This window comes from Heptranchias perlo, chromosome 11, assembly GCF_035084215.1.
Source record: "Heptranchias perlo isolate sHepPer1 chromosome 11, sHepPer1.hap1, whole genome shotgun sequence".
NCBI classification, from domain to species: domain Eukaryota; kingdom Metazoa; phylum Chordata; class Chondrichthyes; order Hexanchiformes; family Hexanchidae; genus Heptranchias; species Heptranchias perlo.
In genome coordinates this window covers 73585393-73610345 of record NC_090335.1, presented here as the reverse complement: position 1 = coordinate 73610345, position 24953 = coordinate 73585393, and the positions used below count along the sequence as shown (strand labels likewise).

General features: G+C 44.1%; 1 protein-coding gene across 2 annotated transcripts in view; it reads right to left on the bottom strand.

The window, feature by feature from the left end:
* LOC137327487 (neural cell adhesion molecule 2-like) overlaps nucleotides 1–24953 on the bottom strand; it is a 1142796-nt gene that overhangs the window by 62711 nt on the left and 1055132 nt on the right. For both annotated transcript variants that reach the window (XM_067993365.1, XM_067993366.1), the window contains exon 15: nucleotides 20943–21123. In XM_067993365.1, coding sequence (XP_067849466.1) covers nucleotides 20943–21123 — 181 coding nt within the window. The remainder of the gene's footprint in view (nucleotides 1–20942; nucleotides 21124–24953) is intronic.

The window sequence follows — 24953 nt, the reverse complement described above, 5'->3', positions numbered from 1 at the left end:
AAAGCTTAGCCTTGGTCAGACCATATCTGGAGTACTGCATTCAGTTCTGGGCACCGCACATCAGGAAGTATATATTGGCCTCAGATGAGATACAGCGCAGATTTACCAAAATGATACTGGGGATTAAAAAGTTAAATTATGAGGAGAAGTTCCATAAACTTGGCTTGTATTCCCTTGAGTTTAAGGGTTAAGGGGTGATCTAATTGAGGTGTTTAAAATGTTAAAAGGATTCGATAGAGTAGACACAGAGCAGTTATTTTTTCTGGTGAGGGAATCCAGAACAAGGGGCCACAATCTTAACATTAATGCTTGGCCATTCAGGACTGAAATCAAGAAGCTCTTTTTTAGTGGAAAAGTAGAATTGTCCCCCCAAAAGGCTGTGAATGCTGGGACAATTGAAGCTTTCAAGACTGAGATCGATAGATTTTTGTTGGGTAAGGGTATCAAAGGATATGGAGCAAAGGTGGGTAAATGTAGTTGAGGTACAGATCAGCCATGATTTAATTGAATGGCGGAACAGGCTCGAGGGGCTGAATGGTTTCTATATTTCTATAGAACAGTCCTTTCTACACCTCGAGGTCTATAAAATTCAAAAAACAGGACAAACCAACAAATAAGAAATATGAGCACAAATAGAAATTTGAATGCTGGATTGCTAGGACTCAGGAGAACATTTGGCCCGTGGGTTGCAGATTGGGCACTCCTGGGCTAGTAAATAGACTAGCCCCATAGTACAGCCCCAAAATTAATCATTTGCTTTCTATAATCTCATTTAAAAAAAAATAGTTTTCTTTGTGGTTTGTTGGGTAGAGAGAAAACCTACTTGTGGCAATAGAATCTGAGGGATTTCTATGTACTGTGCAATGTATTGAAAATTTTCAACGATCTGGGTGTTTCTTTTGGAATAAATTTTGCTTTAAATAAAATGAAGGACATCAATGCTAGACTTATTGTTACCATTAAGGACTTCCAGATCAGATATATGATGGCTTTGTCAGTTCCCTCTACTCTACCCCAACAATGTGACCTTAATCCCTATTGTCAGATGACCACTACAATAACGTGCGTTTATATAATGCTCTTTACAGGTTGGAAGATATCTCAGAATATAAGGGTATGATAGCATAGTGGTTCTATTACCTGGACTAGTAATCCAGAGGCCTGGACTAATAATCCAGAGAATGTGAGTTCAAATCCCACCATGGCAGTTTGAGAATTTGAATTTGGTTTCAAAAATCTGGAAATAAAAAGCTAGTATCAGTAAAAGTGACCATGAAGCTGTTGAATTGTTGTAAAAATCCAATTGGTTCACTAATGTCCTTTAAAATGGAAGGAAACCTGCCGTGCTTACCTGGTCTGGCCTACATGTTGGTCCCACACCAACGTGGTTGACTCTTAACTGCCTTCTGAGGTGGCTGAGCAAACCAAACCACTCAGTTGTATCACTGACTAGGGATGGGCCATAAATGCTGGCCTTGCCAACAACACCCACATCCCAAGAATTAATTAAAAACGCTTTACAATATAGAGGAAAAGGATACAATGGACCCTGAACATTCAGTGAAATGAAACACTGCTGTTTCATTTCCCACACCACTAGTCCTTATTGCCTGCCAAATGGGGCACAATTATGGGGAATTTTGTGCTGTAGATTAGTGGTTACTGAGTGGTGGTTAGTGAGTTGCTTATTTTGAATAGGATTCTCACAGATAGTACGTTCAGGAGTAGTCTGAGCTGGATTGAAAACAAGATCCTGGAGACAACATGGACAACGTTGCAGCAGATAGGACACAACAAATTCTTTCTCCAACGTACTGCACCACAGAATGGTAGAAAAGACTAGAAACTTGGGCTATGCGGGCTTGGAGAGGGCGCAGTGAAGGACATCTGAATTGATAGCTGGGTTAAGGCACCTGAGTTACGAGGAGAGGCTGGTGAAACTGGGAGGGTTTAAGCTGCAGAAGGCTGAGGATTGATCTAACTGACGCATTTGAGATCCTAAAGGGTACAGACAAGATAAACGGAAATATGTTTAAGATAGTCATAGATTCTACAGAGGGGCGTAACTTCAGACTTAGGCTGAAAAGACAGTTTAGATTTAAGTATTTTACGCAGAGGTTGATGAATGGTTAAATTGGCAATGGGAGCTGATTTAAGAGACATTTGAAAAAGTACCTTGATAAAAAAGTTGATAGAGTGGTTTGAGAGGTACTATGGGATATGAGATTTTCCAGACACACGGCCTTTTCTGACCCTGTACATTCCTAAATTCCTGTCAGTAGTTTTGGATTGCTCTAGCAATGACCTCGATGGGCCGAATGGCCTCCCCTTCTCCGCTGTAAACCTTCATGGCTCTATGGTGAGATGCTGCCTCTAGGATTTTTTACGTAAGATTGTAGTAAGCACGCAGGATATCTCATGTCAAGTGTAGAAATTCATGGAATGTCACTCCGTGCCAAATAACAGTGTAGTGTAGAAAAGGTAAATTAGGTAAATTAGGAGCCACTAAGCCAGACTAAAAGTGGTCACAAGAATAAAAGGCAAATCTCGGGCTGATGTCAGTGACTCCTTCACGTAAAGAATGATCAGCATGTGAGATGGACAGATCCCTGAGGAGAATGTACAATGTCCATCTTGCTGTATCATAGAGTTCCTTTTTCAACAATTATGTATGTATCAGAGGGAACTCAGTACATTCTATCTCTAAGGATAGTGGAGGATGAAACATTGGAACTATATAAGAAGCAGTTAGATGTTTTTGATGGGGGAAGCGGCACTGTAGGTTCTTCCTGGATGGATGAGCCGAGATGGGCTGAATAGTCTTCTTCACCCACAGCTATCTCGTGATCTTGTGACACCTCCTCACACTGTGAATTCCTGGCCTCAACCATGTCACCATGGTGGAGATGGTGAATGGGGACCAACAGCTTTTTCCCCTGGGAGGAGAAGAATAGGAAAGTGCCAGACAGCCAGGAGACACTCTTGTGCCCCTCTCGGCAGTCTGGTGAGCAGCGACGGTAGAGGTCTGAGAGGAAGTCTCCAGTCTGTCCTCTTGGCTGGTGAAGGTGAGGGGGTGTAGGGATCAAGGTGTAAAGGGAGATTGTAACTAATGAATTCGGAATGACTTGAAATCCTTTCTAAAAATGTAACTGCGAGTCAATGTTTCATATTGAACAGTTTTGGTACAATAGACCCTTTATTGATCTGACTGATTCCTGAAGCTCCAATGAAAGAATCAATAATATCAGTGAAAACCTAATTTGAGGTTAGTGATGTTCTGACAGTGTTTCTTGTTCCAACTTATATCTTTATCCCAATGAAAAGGTACAATGTTCTTTATCTGAAAGATATTGTCAGTCACTGCAAATAAATGTATCCGTAACTGAGACTAAAGGGTTCTTTTTTTTCCCTCTATATGGTAGATTGTCAGAAAGCCTTCCATTCTGTTTGTACAAGTAACCGTGCAATGTTTTGCAGTGAAGATAATTCAATTATACAGTGCTTTCAAGCTTGTGGTTTGTGCTGTGATACGATTGAGCATGGGTCCTATTGGGTATATCAGAAAGCCGATCTTAGTCTTGCAACTGTAAATTAATTAGACTACACATTTACAGAGCCAGATTCATTTGTAAGAAGACATTCTGCTTAAAATGAACAGTGTTAGTGCTGGGGAAGTGATAGTTGTGCCTACTCTGTTGTATTTGGCTGCATGTCCCGAGACATGGCCAGGAAAAGGGTTAATATGTATTTTAAAAGAACTGCAGAGATTGAATGCACAATCTCATGCTTTCACTTTCCCTACTGGAATGCAAAAGCCAGCCCTCAAGGCAAGATAAGCACCTGCATGTCCAGTATGGAAGAACCCATACATGGCAGTGTGTGAGGCTTAATGATGTAGATCACAGTGACCTCGAATGAGGAAGATAAGATGGAACATGGAAGATGGAGGGATATGGCATTATGCGATGAGGTCATCTAACCCATGTCAACTCATGGTATGACTTTACCCACTGATTATGACACACATCTAATTTAAGATAATTGGCAAAAAAAAACCAGGAGGGAAATGAGATTTTTTTTTTTACACAGCGAGTTGTTATGATCTGGAATGACTGCCTGAAAGGGGGGTGGGATGAGATTCGATCGTAACTTTCAAAAAGGAATTGGATATATGCTTGGAAAAGAAAAATTTGATGGGGAAAGAGCAAGGTGTGGGGCTAATTGGACGGCTCTTTCAAAGAGCTGGCACAGGCACGATGGGCTGAATGGCCTCCTTCTGTGCTGTATGATTCGTGTAGTTGAGAGAGATAGTTGCAAGCATTATAAGGATATTTAGATCAGTAGCTCAGAAAGGTATAAAAAGGTGACGAATAGTAATGGGACTGGATTCGACCCGGGAAGTTTGAGTTCAAGTGCTGTAAAATCAAAGGCCCTCGTTTCCCCAGCTAAGCTTTCTTGATGTCTTAGTTGTAAGTACTTTACCTTATTTGGAGGATCAAACTTTGAATAAGTGAATCTTTGTTGGCATGCATATTGTCTTACCGTGATCGAATTAACTTGCAAAATACAGCTAGCAAACTAACCTGTACCACTTTGGACAAGTGTAGCAGAGGAGGACCCAGGGCCATAGGAAGAGAGAAGGGCAGTGGAATTAATTTATTTAGATTGTGTGGAGTACTGAGCACAATTCTGGTCACTGTTTTATGAGAAAGACATTGGAGAGGGCGCAGTGAAGGACATCTGAATTGATAGCTGGGTTAAGGCACCTGAGTTACGAGGAGAGGCTGGTGAAACTGGGAGGGTTTAAGCTGCAGAAGGCTGAGGATTGATCTAACTGACGCATTTGAGATCCTAAAGGGTACAGACAAGATAAACGGAAATATGTTTAAGATAGTCATAGATTCTACAGAGGGGCGTAACTTCAGACTTAGGCTGAAAAGACAGTTTAGATTTAAGTATTTTACGCAGAGGTTGATGAATGGTTAAATTGGCAATGGGAGCTGATTTAAGAGACATTTGAAAAAGTACCTTGATAAAAAAGTTGATAGAGTGGTTTGAGAGGTACTATGGGATATGAGATTTTCCAGACACACGGCCTTTTCTGACCATGTACATTCCTAAATTCCTGTCAGTAGTTTTGGATTGCTCTAGCAATGACCTCGATGGGCCGAATGGCCTCCCCTTTTCCGCTGTAAACCTTCATGGCTCTATGGTGAGATGCTGCCTCTCGGATTTTTTACGTAAGATTGTAGTAAGCACGCAGGATATCTCATGTCAAGTGTAGAAATTCATGGAATGTCACTCCGTGCCAAATAACAGTGTAGCAATAGGGACCTACAGACAACATCTGCAATGGCGGTCGATCTTTCCCCTCCAAATACACTGGGGTAGATTCTTGCCTTCACCACCAGGGTGGAGATCTGGCAGTGTGGATTGCCCACCGTCTATCGAACCCGGCCGATTATCATTGCATTGAAATCAATGGAATAAAAACTGCATAAATTCTATGAAGAGCAGATGATACATTCTGCCAGATTATCACCCAGTCGATGAAGATGGAAATCCACCCCACTTACTTCTATCACCAGACTTGCATTGGTCCAACTAAACCAAAGCACTAATCCTCAATTAGATCACCTTTGACCATCACTGACTTTCTGCTTTGGATTTCCATTTTTATGATAAATGTCAAGATACCACCATAGCAAACCTCACCTTAAGCCACAAATATCCATGATTAAATTGGTCTTGGCTCAAGCTCTCAAACAAAACCACCAAAACAGGTCAATGACTTATTTATCTCATTGCTGTTTGTTGGACCTTGCTATATGCAAATGACCAGCCTGATCATGGGTGATGGCCCACCATGACTACTCTGACTCTGGTTCGGGATTTACCATGATTAATCCTGATGGTGGATCATGGCTCATCAGTGCCCACTGTAAATAACCTGACTCTGGGCCAAAGGCCTTTCAAATTAAGCTGGCCCTGAATCAGTGTTTTGGGGTATCGAGAGGAAGTTTTGGGGGTGAGACTGGTCTTCGTCAGTAGCACGAAATGAGCTCATAGTGAATTGGAATCCAGTTTTATATCACTCTCCATCTTCTTTACCATTGACTTCAAACGGAAACCCAGTGTAAAACTGGCAAAGACCAATTTCACCCCTGTTCAGTCTATATAAATATAAATTTTCTTTTCTTAACTTCTCCCGTCTTCCTTCTTTCACAGTTTCAGCTGTGGCTCAGTGGGTAGCACTCTTGCCTCTGAGTTAGAAGGTTATGAGTTCAAGTCCCACTCCAGTGAGGGAGTGCTGCACTGTCAGTAGGTGCTGTTCTTTGGATGTTAAATTCAACTCCTGTCTACCCTCTCAGGTGGGTGTAAAAGATGCCAAGGCACTATTTCAAATAAGAGCAGGAGAGCTCTCCCCAGTGTCCTGGCCAATATTTATCCCTCAACCAACATCACTAAAAACAGATTATCTGGTCATTATCTCATTGCTGTTTGTGGGACCTTACTGTGCGCAAATGTGCTATCGCGTTTTCCTAGTGACTATACTTCAAAAGTACTTCATTGGCTATAAAGCGCGTTGGGACGTCCTGTGGTCGTGAAAGGTGCTATAGAAATCGCAAGTCTTTCTTTCCTATCTAATCTCACCTGAACCATCATGACTACTTCTAACCAAGACCTTGGCCTGACTCTGAGCTGGGCCTTCCGGTGACCAGCCTGAACCCATCTGACCCATACTTAAAATCTCAGTGTGTCAGACTTAATAATGAATGTTTACTTGACCTCAGTGCTTCAAGTTTTTCCATTTCCCACAGGAACGAACACTTGTTGGCACTGGACATTCCTAATTACGAAACCATAGTGTTTCAATGTATTTACTTCTCCAGACTTGCTCTACTCGCAAATCTGTTACACGCTGCGACCATTTGACAGTACACGGAGTACGGTAACACCGTGAAGAATGACACAGTAGCTTGACATGCTATCAAGTTTACAGAGCAGTAATCGTGTTCTCCCCCTAATCCCCACTTTAATAACGCCTTAGAAATACTTGCATTCGGGCACATACTGCAAAGATATATTAGCCTTCACCGTTTGTGCAAGATGGGCTGCTTGAAATGAATGCATGTTCTGGTTGGTTAGCAACAGGCAACTTCGTATATTTAAACACTTTCTGCTACGCCATCTGCACTAGTCAAGGGCCATAATCCCGAAATGATTTATTGCAATATGCTCTGTTAACACACAACATATGTATATGAATTATGAAAGCAAAAAAAAAATGAGCTGAAGGAAATGTTTCAATGCTGAATTGGTTGTTCTGAAGTGTTGAGAGGAAAATTAAAATGCGTTTCCCATTCTGACCAGGTGTCACACCCAGACCATTAATTGATCTCGCTCTTTCTGACGCCAATGGACCCACTATTCCGACATTTACGGTTTTCCTTTTTTTTGTCTCTCATTTGAATATCAAGGTTTTCCATGTCTGTGCTTCCTAGCCTGTGATTTTGCACCAATTAATTTTAATAGGTGAAAAATCATGGACATGGGATTACAAATATGGAAAATCCCAGCCAAAGTCTTTAAAAGACTGGTAAAGCGATTTGAGGGAGGGAGGTTAAATGATCACGCTATCTTTAAAAAAAAAGACTAGCATTTGAGAAAAATCCTAAAGTGTTTCATGTACAATCAATTACTTTGAAGCACAGTGGCTGTTATTATCTAGGTAGCCATTTTGCACACAGCAAGATCCCACAACCAGCAATTTTCTGATTCACCAGTTAATCTCTTTGTTCGTTGCCTTGGTAGATAGATCAATGTTGGTCAGATAGTGCTACGGGATCTTTAGTGTCCACCTGAACTAGTTGGTGCTGATTAAATATCTCATCTTAAGGACCACAACTCCAGCACTGCAGCAGTATCCTCAGTGTGACACTGAAGTGTCAGCGCAGATCATGGTTCAAGTCCTGGAGTGGGGCTTGAACCCACAATCTTTAACTGAGCAATGCCCGAACACAAGAAATAGTGGATAACTGTGTCCCATTTTCTCTGATAAATGTACAAGAGTGCATGCCCTGAGTTGCGAGATAGTCCTAAGCTTTATGTTTTATTGTAGGTCCAGTGACCTCCACTGGACCAAAACTGTCAAGCCTTGTAATGAGGCAGAGAGATACAGCCATAAGTCATGGAATGAACGAGGAAAATGGCAGGCTTAAATAGGATAAATGCATCACCTTTAAGGTTTCTGCAAGGGAATGAAGGTAACGGAAGTTCTCTTCTTTGCCCTGGAGATGGCATATTATCCATATTAACTGTTGCAATGATGAACTTTTTTTTAACCATTGAGAAGCCCAGATGAAAGGCCACGGTCTATGGCACAGCCTTAGACCAATGTTGAAAAGAGTTAGAGAGAAGATCAGATAAACCAAAGAGTTGTTTTTTTTAGAAACTTAGGTTTTAAAGGCTTATGAATTGAGGAAAACAAGGAGGTCCATATTTTTGAGGTTCTGGGAAAGAGTGTATTTGAGTTGGAGACAGTGTGGTGTGTCTTGATTTCAACACAGCAAAAATGCAGGGACTTATAAAATCAAATCAGAAAAATCACAATCTTCTATGAGACCCAGATCCAAAGTTGGATGATACTTGCCCAGTTCTAAGTGGGAAGTGGAACCAACTGCAACTTTCAGTCTTGCCTTCTTAAGATGCTCTTATGAACATAACGCACACAACATGGTCGATGGTACAGCCTTCGTCCAATGTGGAAAAGAGTTAGAGAGAAGGTTGGATAAACCAAAGAGTAGTTTTTAAAAAAAAACTTGGGTTTTAAAGGCCCATGCATTGTAGGAGAAAACAAAGATCGAGGGAGGCAAGGTGTAGTTGAGGCAAATAGCATTGATGCATTTAAGGGGAAGCTAGATAAGCACATGAGGGGGAAAGGAATAGAAGGGTATCCTGATAGGGTTGGATCAAGTAGGGAGGAAGGAGGCTCATGTGGAGCATAAAGGTCAGCATAGACCAGTTGGGTCGAATGGCCTGTTTCTGTGCTATAGTTTCGATTTAACTCGATGTAACAGATGGACCTAACAAAAACAGAGAGGTGATCCCTATTCTCAAACACCCAAAAAGGATTACTGTTAAGTGACATTTATGGTATAGATGTGCATCAACCACCTATCATATCTCCCAGGAAGACAATAGTACATTGGGTAAGATGCAAAGGAAAGCAAAAAACGTAAAATGTCTTGACTTGGTCAATGTGTTTCAAAGATAAGCAAAAGAAACATCCGTGACTGAAAACACGAGGAGGCTATAAAAGGGGTGTAGATGAAGTGGAAGCCAATAAGTAGATACTCTGAATGAAAAAGGAGGCAATAAGGGCAAAATGAACCAACTGGTAGATCAGGCAGCTTATTAAGAACTTCCTCCGTTCAGTAATTGTTAAGCATTACTGGCAGAGAACGGCTGCTGTGTTTGCCTATACAATAGTCACTGCCCTTCAAAAAATAATCCACTTTATAAAGCACTTTGAGGCGGTTCGATGTGAGCAGTGCTACAGGCACATAAGGATTATTATTTATTACTTTTTCAGTCTTCTTCTTTGATCTGATGCTTCAAGGGCACATTTACGACCTAGTCTGGCAGATGCACTTGCTGAATATAAAGAACTGTAACTTTTTTTTAGCTATTAGTGAATCTCCCATTTCCTACATTACAAAAATGACTACACTTCAAAAACACTTCATTGGCTGTAAAGTGCTTTAGGAGGCCCTGAGGTCGTGAAAGGTGTTATAGAAATGCAAGTCATACTTTCTTATCTTACTCACTGTTAGTTGGGGGGAATGGTGAGTATTTAGTTGTCATTGTTATAACAGGCCAAGATGGTGGATGGACCTGGGGAACCTGTGGTTGGGGTTGGTAATTCACTGAGATTGTGGGTTGGGGAGTTGTTAAATCAGCGTGAGATTGTGGATTGGGGAGTTGTTAAATCAGCGTGAGATTGTGGGTTGGGGAGTTCTTAAATCAGCGTGAGATTGTGGGTCGGGGAGTTGTTAAATCAGCGTGAGATTGTGGGTCGGGGAATTGTTAAATCAGTGTGAGATTGTTGACTGGGAATTCGTAAATCAGTGTGAGATTGTTGACTGGGAATTCGTAAATCAGTGTGAGATTGTTGACTGGGAATTCATAAATCAGTGTGAGATTGTTGACTGGGAATTCATAAATCAGTGTGAGATTGTTGACTTGGAATTCGTAAATCAGTGTGAGATTGTTGACTGGGAATTCGTAAATCAGTGTGAGATTGTTGACTGGGAATTCGTAAATCAGTGTGAGATTGTTGACTGGGAATTCGTAAATCAGTGTGAGATTGTTGACTGGGAATTCATAAATCAGTGTGAGATTGTTGACTGGGAATTCGTAAATCAGTGTGAGATTGTTGACTGGGAATTCATAAATCAGTGTGAGATTGTTGACTGGGAATTCGTAAATCAGTGTGAAATTGTTGACCAAGAATTCATAAATCAGTGTGAGATTGTTGACTGGGAATTCATAAATCAGTGTGAGATTGTTGACTGGGAATTCGTAAATCAGTGTGAAATTGTTGACCAAGAATTCGTAAATCAGTGTGAGATTGTTGACTGGGAATTCATAAATCAGTGTGAGATTGTTGACTGGGAATTCGTAAATCAGTGTGAAATTGTTGACCAAGAATTCGTAAATCAGTGTGAGATTGTTGACTGGGAATTCATAAATCAGTGTGAGATTGTTGACTCGGAATTCGTAAATCAGTGTGAGATTGTTGACTGGGAATGAGTAAAGCAGTGTGAAATTGTTGACTGGGAATTCGTAAATCAGTGTGAGATTGTTGACTCGGAATTCATAAATCAGTGTGAGATTGTTGACTGGGAATTCGTAAATCAGTGTGAGATTGTTGACTGGGAATTAGTAAATCAGTGTGAGATTGTTGACTGGGAATGAGTAAAGCAGTGTGAAATTGTTGACTGGGAATTCGTAAATCAGTGTGAGATTGTTGACTTGGAATTCGTAAATCAGTGTGAGATTGTTGACTGGGAATTCGTAAATCAGTGTGAGATTGTTGACTGGGAATTCATAAATCAGTGTGAGATTGTTGACTCGGAATTCGTAAATCAGTGTGAGATTGTTGACTGGGAATTCGTAAATCAGTGTGAGATTGTTGACTGGGAATTAGTAAATCAGTGTGAGATTGTTGACTGGGAATTTGTAAATCAGTGTGAGATTGTTGACTGGGAATTAGTAAATCAGTGTGAAATTGTTGACTGGGAATTCGTAAATCAGTGTGAGATTGTTGACTCGGAATTCGTAAATCAGTGTGAGATTGTTGACTGGGAATTCGTAAATCAGTGTGAGATTGTTGACTGGGAATTAGTAAATCAGTGTGAGATTGTTGACTGGGAATGAGTAAAGCAGTGTGAAATTGTTGACTGGGAATTCGTAAATCAGTGTGAGATTGTTGACTTGGAATTCGTAAATCAGTGTGAGATTGTTGACTGGGAATTCGTAAATCAGTGTGAGATTGTTGACTGGGAATTCATAAATCAGTGTGAGATTGTTGACTCGGAATTCGTAAATCAGTGTGAGATTGTTGACTGGGAATTCGTAAATCAGTGTGAGATTGTTGACTGGGAATTAGTAAATCAGTGTGAGATTGTTGACTGGGAATTCGTAAATCAGTGTGAGATTGTTGACTGGGAATTAGTAAATCAGTGTGAAATTGTTGACTGGGAATTCGTAAATCAGTGTGAGATTGTTGACTCGGAATTCGTAAATCAGTGTGAGATTGTTGACTGGGGATTGGTAAATCAGTGTGAGATTGTTGACTGGGAATTAGTAAATCAGTGTGAAATTGTTGACTCGGAATTCGTAAATCAGTGTGAGATTGTTGACTGGGGATTGGTAAATCTGTGTGAGATTGTGGGTCTAGAGTGAGGTTTGTGAATCAATATGTGACTGTTTGTCGGAGGGTGGGGGTTGAGGGTAGGGTTGTTTAAATCACCATGGCCTAGATTTCCACATTTGTGTTATTTTTAAACAAATGGGTCGCCACCAGCATTAAAATGACTTCAAGCGCTAATTCTAGGCCTCCGGGCAGGCAGGTAAATGGTTGTGAGGTTATGGGCTGTAGGAGCAATGCTAAATGAGTGTGGACCGGGAGAGGCTGGGATTAGACCACGTCCTGCTCAGAAGCACGGAGAGGAGCTGGAAGAAGATTGCTTCCCCGATAACTCTGGGAGTTTACCCAATGAGAAGTTAGACCAAACAGGCCAGCAAGGTCCCAGGGTTGACCTCTGCTGAGATAGCTCAACTCAACTTGGATGGTGGCAGGAGGTGCCTCACTGTCCCTGGGTTAGGGAGGGGGAAACAATAGGAGCAGGCTCGAGGGGCGATTTGGCCCACTCCTGCTCCTATTTCTGATGTTCTTATGGCCAGCGTTCCTTTTCCTGATGATTATTCTGCTGAACCTGTGTGCACATGGACAAGTGTAGGTTGGTGGAAGATGATGCTTGGCTGTGATGCTCTCTATGGTCAAGCAGCTTATCAACTCTCACCTTTAAGGCTCACTTGTGAAAAAATGGTGATGTCGTATAGCGGTTATGTTACCGGACTGGTAATCCAGAGGCCTGGTCTAGTAATCCAGATAGCATGGGCTCGATTTTAAAAGGGCGGCGGGATGACAGCCGGTGGGGTGGGTCAGTGGGCGCGTGGCAAACCCAGATAATAAAACTTACCATTCCCCACATGATTGCAATTTAATTGATGCCCCTAAACCTTGTTTCCGGGTTTGCCGTCTGAAAGCTGCACCGTGGGTGGACAGCGCACCCGCATAACAGACTGTCAGCTGGAGTGTCTGGATTTAAAGAGCCTTTGTTCCAATGGATTTCACTGGAGCAAAAACCAAGAAGACCCAATGGAGCAGCACAGGGGCAAGGTCGCTCCAAGATTCAGCGATGCCTCACTTCAGCTGGTACTGGCCGGGGTGAGGAGGAGGAGGGAACTATTTTACCCGGCCGACAGGAGGAAGTGCCCTGCCTCTGCCACCAAGAAAGCCTGGCTCGAGGTGGCTGAGGAGGTCACCAGCAGCAGCAACATCTCCCGCACCTGGGTCCAGTGCAGGAAGCGTTTCAATGACCTAACTAGGTCAGCAAAAGTGAGCACACTTACTGATTCTCCTGCATTCCGTGTTTAACATCATCCCCCCAACCCCCTAACTCATTCTGCACGGCCAAGACTACTCCATCACATCACTCCTCACACCCACTTAAGGCTCATCCTCAACTTACCTTCACTTCCTGAGCACTTCCTCACTTTCCCATTTGTGACCCCACCACTACCATTCACCCCAATCCTGATCCAATGTGATGTCTCTGTCTCATACTCACCCTCTGATGCACCTCTTTCACGGTCAGCCTCACCCAAAGCAATGCATTCATCGGCTGACCACTTCACCCTCACTCACTCACACGTCTGTACTTTCTCGTCTTCTAGGAGAAGAGAGCGCAAAATGCACGCGAGAGGGCGAGGATTGGCGGGGGGCCGCAACAAGTAGTGATCCTCACAGACGTTGAGAAGGATGCACGGGAGATCAGCCGCACCCTCGAGTGCCTGTCTGTCAGGGACGCCGAGACTGACACCCACAAACGTCTGGTGACACAACTTTAACATTCATCACACACAACATGAATTGATGTTAACAATGCTTGGCACGTTGAACACCTCAGTATGCTCATCGCAACATGACACATCTGTGACAGTGCTTAATATTGCCTTCTGTTCTCTTACAGGCCCTTCAACGAATGCAGTGACAGCATGGGGTGATTCCTCAGAGGAGCTCCAGGCCTCTGAGGGCGCAACGTCACATCTTAACGAGCCATCCACCAGCACAGATACTCACACCTCGGTGGGTCCTAATCCTCAGTTAGTTGGGTTGGCACCTAGTGAGTCACCACACACAAGCGAGCACGAGCAGACACTGGTGGCAGGGGCAGCTGTGGAGAGTCCGTGTCGGTGGGCGCACTCCTCTCCAGGCTCTACTCAGTTAGACGCAGATGCTGAATCTCGGGGGCCATCCTTTAAAAGGAGAAAGATCGAGGGACAGCAGCACATTTGCGAGGTATTGGAACAGGTGCCACGCAATTCTCCAACATAGTCCAGAGGATGGGGGAGTCCATCTCCTGCATTAGTGGAATGGTGGCTCAGGTACGGGAGGGAATCTCTGAGATAGTGTCACAGGGACGTGAGGGAATCTCTGAGATAGTGTCACAGGGACGTGAGGGAATCTCTGAGATAGTGTCACAGGGACATGAAGAACTATCTGAGATACTGTCGCACGTAACTGCGGAAATGTGTGAGATAGTGTCGCAGGTGAGTGGGGGAACGTCTGCGATGGAGAGAAGGCTAGCCTCCATTGAGCTTCAAGCATGTCTCACAAATGAGTCCATTCAGGCCCTGACAACAACCGTTCAGACTCACGGTGAACAACATTCTGCCACCTTAAACAGGCAGACAGGAACTTTACAACTGGGCTTCCAAGGTATCATACAAGTCCTCCAAACTGTTCTCCAGCAGGATGGTAGGAGTGATGTGGGCCTGGCCAAGGAGAGGGATGATGGCGAAGGGAGACATGGAAGTGGGGGTGCCACTCAAAGCACTCCCACATCTCACCAGTACCCGCAATGCTGCCTCCTCTCCAGGTGGCCGAGTCTGCCCCTGCATAGGTGCAGGTGGAGCAGTGTTTGGTGGGGCCCTCATGGGCTCCAAAACCCAGAGGGCGTAGGCCAAAAGCATCTAAGCAGTCCGGCCATGGACATGAGCAACCTGTCACTACCTCTGCTGCAGCCACGGGGGATGCACCACGTAGAAGCGGCAGGAAGAGAAAGGCAAAGGATTTGTGATCACGAAGGGGATGCACAAGGGTGTCTGACAGGCTGTCATGTTTTTCATTCATATTTGGTTTATGTTAAAGTCACATTAAATGTTATCATTCTTACCACTACTGCCACGTCTTGCCCATTCTTGACTGGCTTTCGTGATAACGTCCTTTCATGTTCTTCACCATGAACGGCGACACTTGATGCCACCCGGTGGGTCACATTACAGTGGGTGTACGTGTAGTTGCAGGACTGTTTTGTGCTGGGGGGGGAGGTGGGGGGGGGCGGGGTGGTGCTGGTGTTGGTGCTGGTCTTTCCAGGTGGTGTGAGGACTGGACTCTTCTCACTTTCTGATTTTACGAGAGCCGTTCACATATGAGTGACTCCCTGGCCTCACGAACAGCCAGGTGAGCCACTGCTCTGCCCATGGGTTCGTCGTCCTCCTCTTCCTCCTCCTGCTCCTCCTCCATGTGGGTGGCAGATGTGGACGGTGGATGAGGGGATGGGGTCTCCTCAACTGATACCCCTCTCTGATGTGCCCTGTTGTGCAGGACACAACACACTACTATAATGCGACCCACTCTCGCTGGTGCGTATTGAAGCTCTCGCCCAGAACGATTGAGGGACCAAAATCTCATCTTCAGCAGCCCTATCGCATGTTCAATTATAGACCTGGTGATGTGGCTGAGTTATATCGATACTGTTGCTCGCTGATGGGGTTCCTCTGAGGTGTCATGAGCCACGTGTGCAGGGGGTATCCCTTGTCCCCGAGGAGCCAGCCCTTAAGGGTGTTCGGTGCGTGGAAGAGGGACGGGATGTTGGATTCCCTCAGGATGAACGAATCGTGACAGCTGCCAGGGAATCTGGCGCACACGTGACAAAATCTTTTGCGGTGGTCACAAACGAGCTGAGCGTTGATGGAGTGATGCCCCTTTCTGTTGATGAACTGTCCTGGCTCGTGTGGAGGTGCTCGGATTGCTATATGCGTGCAATTCATTGCACCCTGTATGTGTGGGAAGCCAGCCACAGAGTGGAATCCCACTGCCCTCTCCGTCTGGCTGAGGTTGTCCGCGGGGAAGTTGACGTATTGCGAGGCCCTGCGAAACAAGCCATCGGTGAGCTGCCTTATGCACTTGTGTGCAGACGACTGAGAGACCCCGGCGATGTCCCCGGTGGCACCCTGGAATGATCCAGAGCCGAAGAAGTTGAGGGCAGTGGTAACTTTGACGGCGACAGGTAATGAGATGCCGCCAGGCCCAGCTGGGAGCAGCTCGTCGTGAAGGAGGCTGCAGATGTCTGCAACCACCTGGCAACTCACTCTCAGCCTCTGTAGGCACTGCTCCTCAGAGAGGTCCAGGAAGCTGAGCCTTGGTCTGTAGACCCTCTGACGAGGATGGTGCCTCCTGCGACATCACTCTCTCTATTGTTGCCCTCTGTGCTCTTATGCAGGTGCCTGTGGTGCAGCACTGTGTTGTGGAGCTGCAAATGGCGGAAGTGCCTGGTGAGGATGATGATGTTGCTCGTCCTCGGATGTACTGGTGAAAGCAGCCATCACGCCCCCCGCCCCTCCACCCCACCATCCTGATGGTGTCCGTTTGAGGGGGTTTGAGGGGGTGAATATGTGTAAGCAGAACCATTCTGAGTGGAAACCAAGAATTTTCAGTCTAAACGCAAAGACCTCCCAGCCAAAAGTTTGTCTGAGAGAACTGAGTGCCCTGCTGCAATAACTCACCTTTTATCCCCATCTGCCAAACAGGCATTTCAATGTCCGAATGGCTGCCGGCTAAAACACGCCTCGTTCACCATGGCGTGTTTCACACAGCACGGGAAACACACTGAGGCAGTGTTGAAATCGCTTGCCTTCACTCTAAATTAGATTCATGTACATTTCAAGTACTTCAAGTAACCCAGGTGACCCTTGGTCATACGTGTTCTTAGGCGTGTTGGAGCCGGAATTGCTGTCCACTCCTGGAAATCGTGATTTTCTTCGACCCCCCCGCCTCCCCGTCCCCAACGCACCCGCAGTTCCGTCTTAAAATCGAGCCCCATGAGTTCAAATCCCCACCAGGGCAGTCTGAGAATTCAATTTCGGGTTAAAATATCTAGAAATATAAAGCTGGTATCAGTAAAAGTGACCATGAAGTTGTCGGATTGTTGTAAAAACCCAACTGGTTCACTAATGTGTTTCAGGGAAGGAAGCCTGCCCTCCTTACCCGGTCTGGTCTCTATGTGACTCCAGTCCCACACCAACGTGGTTGACTCTTAACTCCCTCTGAGGTGGCCTAGCGAGCCACTTAGTTGTATCAAACTGCTATCAGCGATTCAAGGAGAAGGCCCACCACCACCTTCTCAGGGCAACTAGGGATGGGCAATAAATGCCGGCCAAAGCCAGTGACGCCCACTTGCTGAGAAAAAACAAAATTGGCAGTTGGGTGAGATAACAGAGGACACCTGAGAGCATGGAACTACAAGGAGGCAATGTCAATAAGTGAGGTAAGGAGAAATATTTTATGTTTTAAAAAGAAGCAAATTAATCAGCAGCAAATCCAACAGTAGAACAGTTCTATGTAAGAGACGGTGAAAAAGAGAGAGAGAGAGAGAGAGAGAAACTGAAACACAAAGACAAAGACAAATGATTTCTTTTTGGCTCAGTCTATAGAAATGTCGGTTTTCAGTTGGCAGGTTATGTTGTACGGACGTGTCTAATACATTTTCCAGTGATAATATTATACTCAATTATAGCAGCTGACAGTCATTATTATTACAGTCTTAACCATGGCGTTGCATGGTTAATCACAAGACTTACTTAACAGATGGTCTGCAGCTGGAACAATTGGTAGTCTAATTGGTAGTCTAATGATTAAGAAATTACAACGATAATAATAAGATTTTGCGATATTAGGGTACAGAAGTTTAATATATTTCCTCAATGCACTATTAACAAGGAAATGGCTTAGTGTTTCCTTTAAAGTAGTGGACAGGGGAATGTCACACAAATAGGGTAAGTGACTGTGAGCTAATGCCACAAACAAGAATTTCAAAGCTCTGGACAGATAAGATGTACTCTAACCAGAGTGCTCTCACAAACCTTTCCCTAAAACATGCTCTGACCTAACACAAATCCCTCATTATAATACTCTCCACTATAACACACACCCCTCATTATAACACCCCCCCTCACTATAACACACACCCCTCATTATAACACTCTCCACTATAACATGCACCCCTCATTATAACACACACCCCTCATTATAACACTCTCCACTATAACATACACCCCTCATTATAACATACACCCCTCATTATAACATACACCCCTCATTATAACATACACCCCTCATTATAACATACACCCTTCATTATAACATACACCCTTCATTATAACACTCTCTGCTATAACACAAACCCCTCATGATAACACAAACCCCTCATTATAACATACACCCTTCATTATAACATACACCCTTCATTATAACACTCTCTGCTATAACACAAACTCCTCATTATAACACACTCTGCTATAACACAAACCCCTCATTATAACACCCCCCTCATTATAACACTCTCTGCTATAACACAAACCCCTCATTATAACACCCCCCCTCATTATAACACTCTCTGCTATAACACAAACCCCTCATTACAACACTCTCTGCTATAACACAAACCCCTCATTATAACACAAACCCCTCATTATAACACCCCCCCTCATTATAACACACTCTGCTATAACACAAACCCCTCATTATAACACCCCCCCTCATTATAACACTCTCTGCTATAACACAAACCCCTCATTATAACACACTCCTCATGTATAAGTGGCTCAGTGGTAGCTCTCTTGCCTCTAAGTCAGAAGGTCATGGGGTCAAAGTCCCACTTCAGAAGTTTGAGTATAAAACCTAGGCTGACACTCCCAGTGCAGTACTGAGGGAGTGCTGCACTGTTGGAGGTATGTCTTTTGGATGAAATGTTAAACCAAGGACCTATCTGCCCTCTCAGGTGGATGTGAAAGATCAGGTGGCACTATTTCGAAGAAAAGCAGGGCTGGTCTCCTGGCCAATATTTATCCCTCAGCCAACGTCACTAAAACAGATAATCTGGCAATTAGATCATTGCTGTTTGTGGGACCGTGTGAAAATTGGCTACCATGTTTCCTACGTTACAACAGTAACTACACTTAAAAGTACCTCATTGGTTGTAAAGTGCTTTGGCATGTCCTGAGGGCAGGAAAGGTGCGATATAAATGGAAGTCCTTTCATGTCTTAATGAGCGCCAAAAATTCACCAAAGAGAAATGCTTTTAAAAGAAAGATTAGATAGCTGAGGGACTGACTCTTCCAGTAATGAAAGCTATAAGCTAAGAGCAGTATCAGCGTGTTCTGGGACTGCTGCCTGGTATGTACTAAGCTTTCAGTTTTGATCAAATACATTATGCACTTTCCCAGCTAAATACATTCATGGACATATGCATCGGTTTGCTTTGTGACCAAGTTAATTTGACCTGAAAGCCATACCCTTCTGCAGGATAATGTACTTTGGTCTGTTTGAAAATCTTTAAAAGCATCCACAAGGAAAAAAAAACAGAATAACTAAATTTCCTGCATTTTTTTTCCACAATTCCACCCCAAAGTGATCACAGGCCAAATGTTTGGAATCTGCCGGCGAAGCCATTTTATTCATCTTCCCAAGTCTTTCATTACAAGGAGCTGGATTTTGAAAGCAAATTTACATTAGATGCTTTTTTTTTTACCTTCTATCATCTTAGCAGATGGGTGTCCTTTCACAAAATGTACTTTAGCCTGATGTAAATGGAAATTTTATTAAGCCTATTGCAATCCCCTCTCTCCCAGAGAACACTCATTCATACCAGGTTCGGCATTCATCCAGAATCATAGGAAGATACAGCACAGAAGGAGGCCATTTGGCCCATCGTGCCAGTGCCGGCTCTTTGAAAGAGCTATCCGATTAATCCCACTCCCCTGCCCTTTCCCCATAGCCCTGCAAATTTTTCCCCTTTGGGTATTTATCCAGTTCCCTTTTGAAAGTTACTATTGAATCTGCTTCCACCGCCCTTCCAGGCAGTGCATTCCAGATCATTACAACTCACTGCGTAAAAAAAATTCTCCTCATCTCCCCTCTGGTTCTTTTGCCAATTAGTTACAATAATAAATATAGCTGTGAACTTTCTGTACCTGTACTATAGCACACAGTCTTAGATAGATGGGCTGAGGGGAGTGTGGAGGAGTGGGACAGGGAGAGAGGGCAGGAGCAGATATTAATCAGGCTTCAATGAAGAAATCATTTACTTCCATCGCACCCCTGTCCTACCCTGCCTCATCCCCAAAAATACAAAAGCTATGCAACAACAACAACTTGCATTTATATAGCGCCTTTAACGTAGTAAGACGTCCCGAGCCGCTTCACGGGAATGTTATCAAACAAAATTTGACACCGAGCCACACAAGGAGATATTAGGACAGGCGACCAAAAGCTTGGTCAAAGAGGTAGGTTTTGAGGAGCATCTCAAAGGAGGAGAGAGCGGTGGAGAGGCAGAGAGGTTTAGGGAGGGAATTCCAGAGCTCAGGCCCTAGGTAGCTGAAGGCACGGCCGCCAATGGTAGAGTGATTAAAATCGGGGAGGCAAGAATCAGAGGAGCGCAGAGACCTCAGAGGGTTGTAGGGCTGGAGGAGGTTACAGAGATAGGAAGGGGATGAGGCCATGGAGGATGAGAATTTTAAAATCGAGACGGGATGACCAACTCTCCCTAGGGTAAGCGAGACAACTTTTTTGGGCTCATCGTCCAACTTCACAATGGCACCAGTGATCCTTTCCTGTTCGGAGCCCATATTGGATATTCTGTCATGCAAATAATTTAAAATAACATCTGGAAATTTGAGCGCGAGGCCCGCCCAAGATTTTGACATGTGCTTTTGGGGTTCCCCAACCAGCAGCACCAAGTGGGAAATTCGCACCCCCATTTCCGTCTGCGTCAATCCCGTTTAACCTTTGACCAGGAGATGTGACTTACTGGCGATGGTATTGGGTTTCGGCGGCATGGTGAACTCAAAGAAGGTTGGCTCGGAGGTGCCCAACTGGTTAACGGCCGTGATCTGCACCTCATACTCCATGTCCCATTGGAGCTCCTGCAGGATGATGGAGTCTTTGATTCCCTGTGCTGTCTTCTGCACCCACTCCTCTTCCTTGTCTTTCTGTAGGTAGGGGAGAGATATTTGTAAGCATTGTAAACAAGTAATTTATTCAGAGTTTTGTTTTCAATCAAACCACTGCAGTTCGAAGGTTGAGTACTGACACATTCAACACAGGACTGAGGGAGTGCTGCATTGTCAGGACTGCTGTCTTTCAGATGAGATGTTAAACCAGGTTCCCTGTCTGCCCATTCAGAGAAAGATACCATGGCGCTATTTGAATGGGAGTTTTTCTGCCGTCTTGGCCAGCATTCAGCCCTCAACCAATGACATCATTTGCTTGTGGGATCTTGTATCCACGCCCTCCATTATTGTCACTCTGTGAAGGGTTAAGTTACGAGGAGAGATGACAAAAATTGGGGTTGTATTCTCTCAAGTTTCAAAGGTTAAGGGGTGATCTGATCGAAGTTTATAAGATATTAAGGGGAACGGATAGGGTGGATCGAGAGAAACTATTTCCACTGGTTGGGGATTTTAGGAGTAGGGGGCACAGTCTAAAAATTAGAGCCAGACCTTTCAGGAGCGAGATTAGAAAACATTTCTACACACAAAGGATGGTAGAAGTTTGGAACTCTATTCCACAAACAGCAATTGCTAAATTTAAATCTGAGATAGATAGCTTTTTGGCAATCAAAGGTATTAAGGGATATGGGCCAAAGGCAGGTATATGGAGTTAGATCACAGATCAGCCATGATCTTATCAAATGGCGGAGCAGGCACAAGGGGCTGAATGGCCTACTCCTGTTCCTATGTTCCTATGTTCTGTGGGTGCACTGTATACAATCTACAGGGTGCACTGTATACAATCTACAGGGTGCACCGTATACAATCTACAGGGTGCACTGTATACAATCTACAGGGTGCACCGTATACAATCTACAGGGTGCACTGTATACAATCCACAGGGTGCACTGTAGAAAATCTACAGGGTGCACCGTATACAATCTACAGGGTGCACTGTATACAATCCACAGGATGCACCATATACAATCTACAGGGTGCACTGTATACAATCTCCAGGGCTCACTGTATACAATCTACAGGGTGCACCGTATATAATCTACAGGGTGCACTGTATACAATCTACAGGGTGCACTGTATACAATCGACATGGTGCACCATATACAATCTACAGGGTGCACCGTATATAATCTACAGGGTGCACCATATACAATCTACAGGGTGCACCGTATACAATATACAGGGTGCACTGTATACAATCGACATGGTGCACCATATACAATCTACAGGGTGCACCATATACAATCTACAGGGTGCACTATATACAATCTACAGGGTGCACCTTATACAATCCACAGTGTGCATTATATACAATCTACAGGGTGCACTGTATACAATCCGCAGGGTGCACTGTATACAATCTACAGAGTGCACTGTATACAATCTACAGGGTGCACCATAAACAATCTAAAGGGTGCACCTTATACAATCCACAGTGTGCACTATAAACAATCGACAGGGTGCACTGTATACAATCTACAGGTTGCGCCGTATACAATCTACAGGGTGTACCGTATACAATCCACAGAGTGCACTATATACAATCCATCGGGTACACTGTATACAATTTACAGGGTGCACTGTATCCAATCTATGGGGTGCACCGTATACAATCTACAGGGTGCACTGTATACAATCGAGAGGGTGCACTGTATACAATCTACAGGGTGCACTATATACAATCGACAGGGTGCACTGTATACAATCTACAGGGTGCACCATATACAATCTACAGGGTGTACCGTATACAATCCACAGGGTGCACTGTATACAATCTATAGGTTGCACCATATACAATCTGCTGTGTGTGCTGTATACAATCTACAGGGTGCACTGTATACAATCTACAGTGTGCACTGTATACAATCTACAGGGTGCACCATATACAATCTGTAGGGTGCACCATATACAATCTACAGGGTACGCCATATACAATCTACACGGTGCACCGTATACAATCAACAGTGTGAACTGTATACAATCTACAGGGTGCACCATATACAATCTACAGGGTGCACTGTATACAATCTACAGGGTGCACCATATACAATCTACAGGGTGCACCGTATACAATCCACAGGGTGAACTATATAAAATCGATTGGGTGCACTGTATACAATCTACAGGGTGCACCGTATACAATCCACAGGGTGAACTATATAAAATCGATTGGGTGCACTGTATACAATTTACAGGGTGCACCATATACAATATACAGGGTGCACCATATACAATGCACAGGATGCACTGTATACAATCTATAGGGTGCACTGTATACAATCGACAGGGTGAACTGTATACATTATACAGGGTGCACTGTATACAATCTACAGGGCGTGCCGTATGCAATCCACAGGGTGCACTGTATACAATCTACAGGGTGCATTGTATAAAATCTACAGGGTGCACCATATACAATCTACAGGGTGCACTGTGTACATTCTACAGAGTGCACTGTATACAATCTACAGGGTGCACCGTATACAATCTACAGGGTGCACCGTATACAATCTACAAGGTGTGCCATATACAATCCACAGGGTGCACTTTATACAATCTATAAGGTGCACCATATACAACCAGCTGTGTGTGCTGTATACAATCTACAGGGTGCACTGTATACAATCTACAGGGTGCACCATATACAATCTATAGTGTGCACCATATACAATCTACAGGGTACACCATATACAATCTACAGGGTGCACCGTACACAATCTACAGTGTGAACTGTGTACAATCTACAGTGTGCACTGTATACAATCTACAGGGTGCACCGTATACACTCCACAGGGTGAACTATATACAATTCACAGGATGCACTGTATACAATTCACAGGGTACACTTTGTACATTGTACAGGGTGCACTGTATACAATGTACAGGGTGCACCGTATACAATCTACAGGGTACACTTTGTACATTGTACAGGGTGCACTCTATACAATGTACAGGGTGCACCGTATACAATCTACAGGGTACACTTTGTACATTGTACAGGGTGCACTGTATACAACCCACAGGGTGCACTGTATACAATGTACAGGGTGCACCGTATACAATCTACAGGGTACACTGTGTACATTGTACAGAGTGCACTGTATACAATCTACAGGGTGCACTCTATACAATCTACAGGGTGCACTGTATACAATCCACAGGGTGCACTGTATACAATCCACAGGGTGCACTGTATACAATCTACAGGGTGCACTCTATACAATCTACAGGGTGCACCGTATACAATCTACAGGGTGCACTGTATACAATCCACAGGGTGCACTGTATACAATCTACAGGGTGCACCATATACAATCCACAGGGTGCACTGTATACAATCTACAGAGTGCACTGTAAACAATCTACAGGGTGCACCATATACAATCTACAGGGTGCACTGTATACAATCCACAGGGTGCACTGTATACAATCTACAGGGTGCACTGTATACAATCTACAGGGTGCACTGTGTACATTGTACAGGGTGCACTGTATACAATCTACAGGATGCACTGTATACAATCTACAGGGTGCACTGTGTACATTGTACAGGGTGCACTGTATACAATCCACAGGGTGCACTGTATACAATCCACAGGGTGCACTGTATACAATCCACAGGGTGCACTGTATACAATCCACAGGGTGCACTGTAGCAGCACACCATCGACAGCACGTCCCTCCCTTGCAACCTCCAGAAGGAATAGACAGCCATGTTGTGGGAACACCGTTGCCCCCAGGTTCCCCTCCAAGTCACATGCCGCCCTGACTTGGACATCTATCGCCGGTCTTCATCGCTATTAGGTCATTAT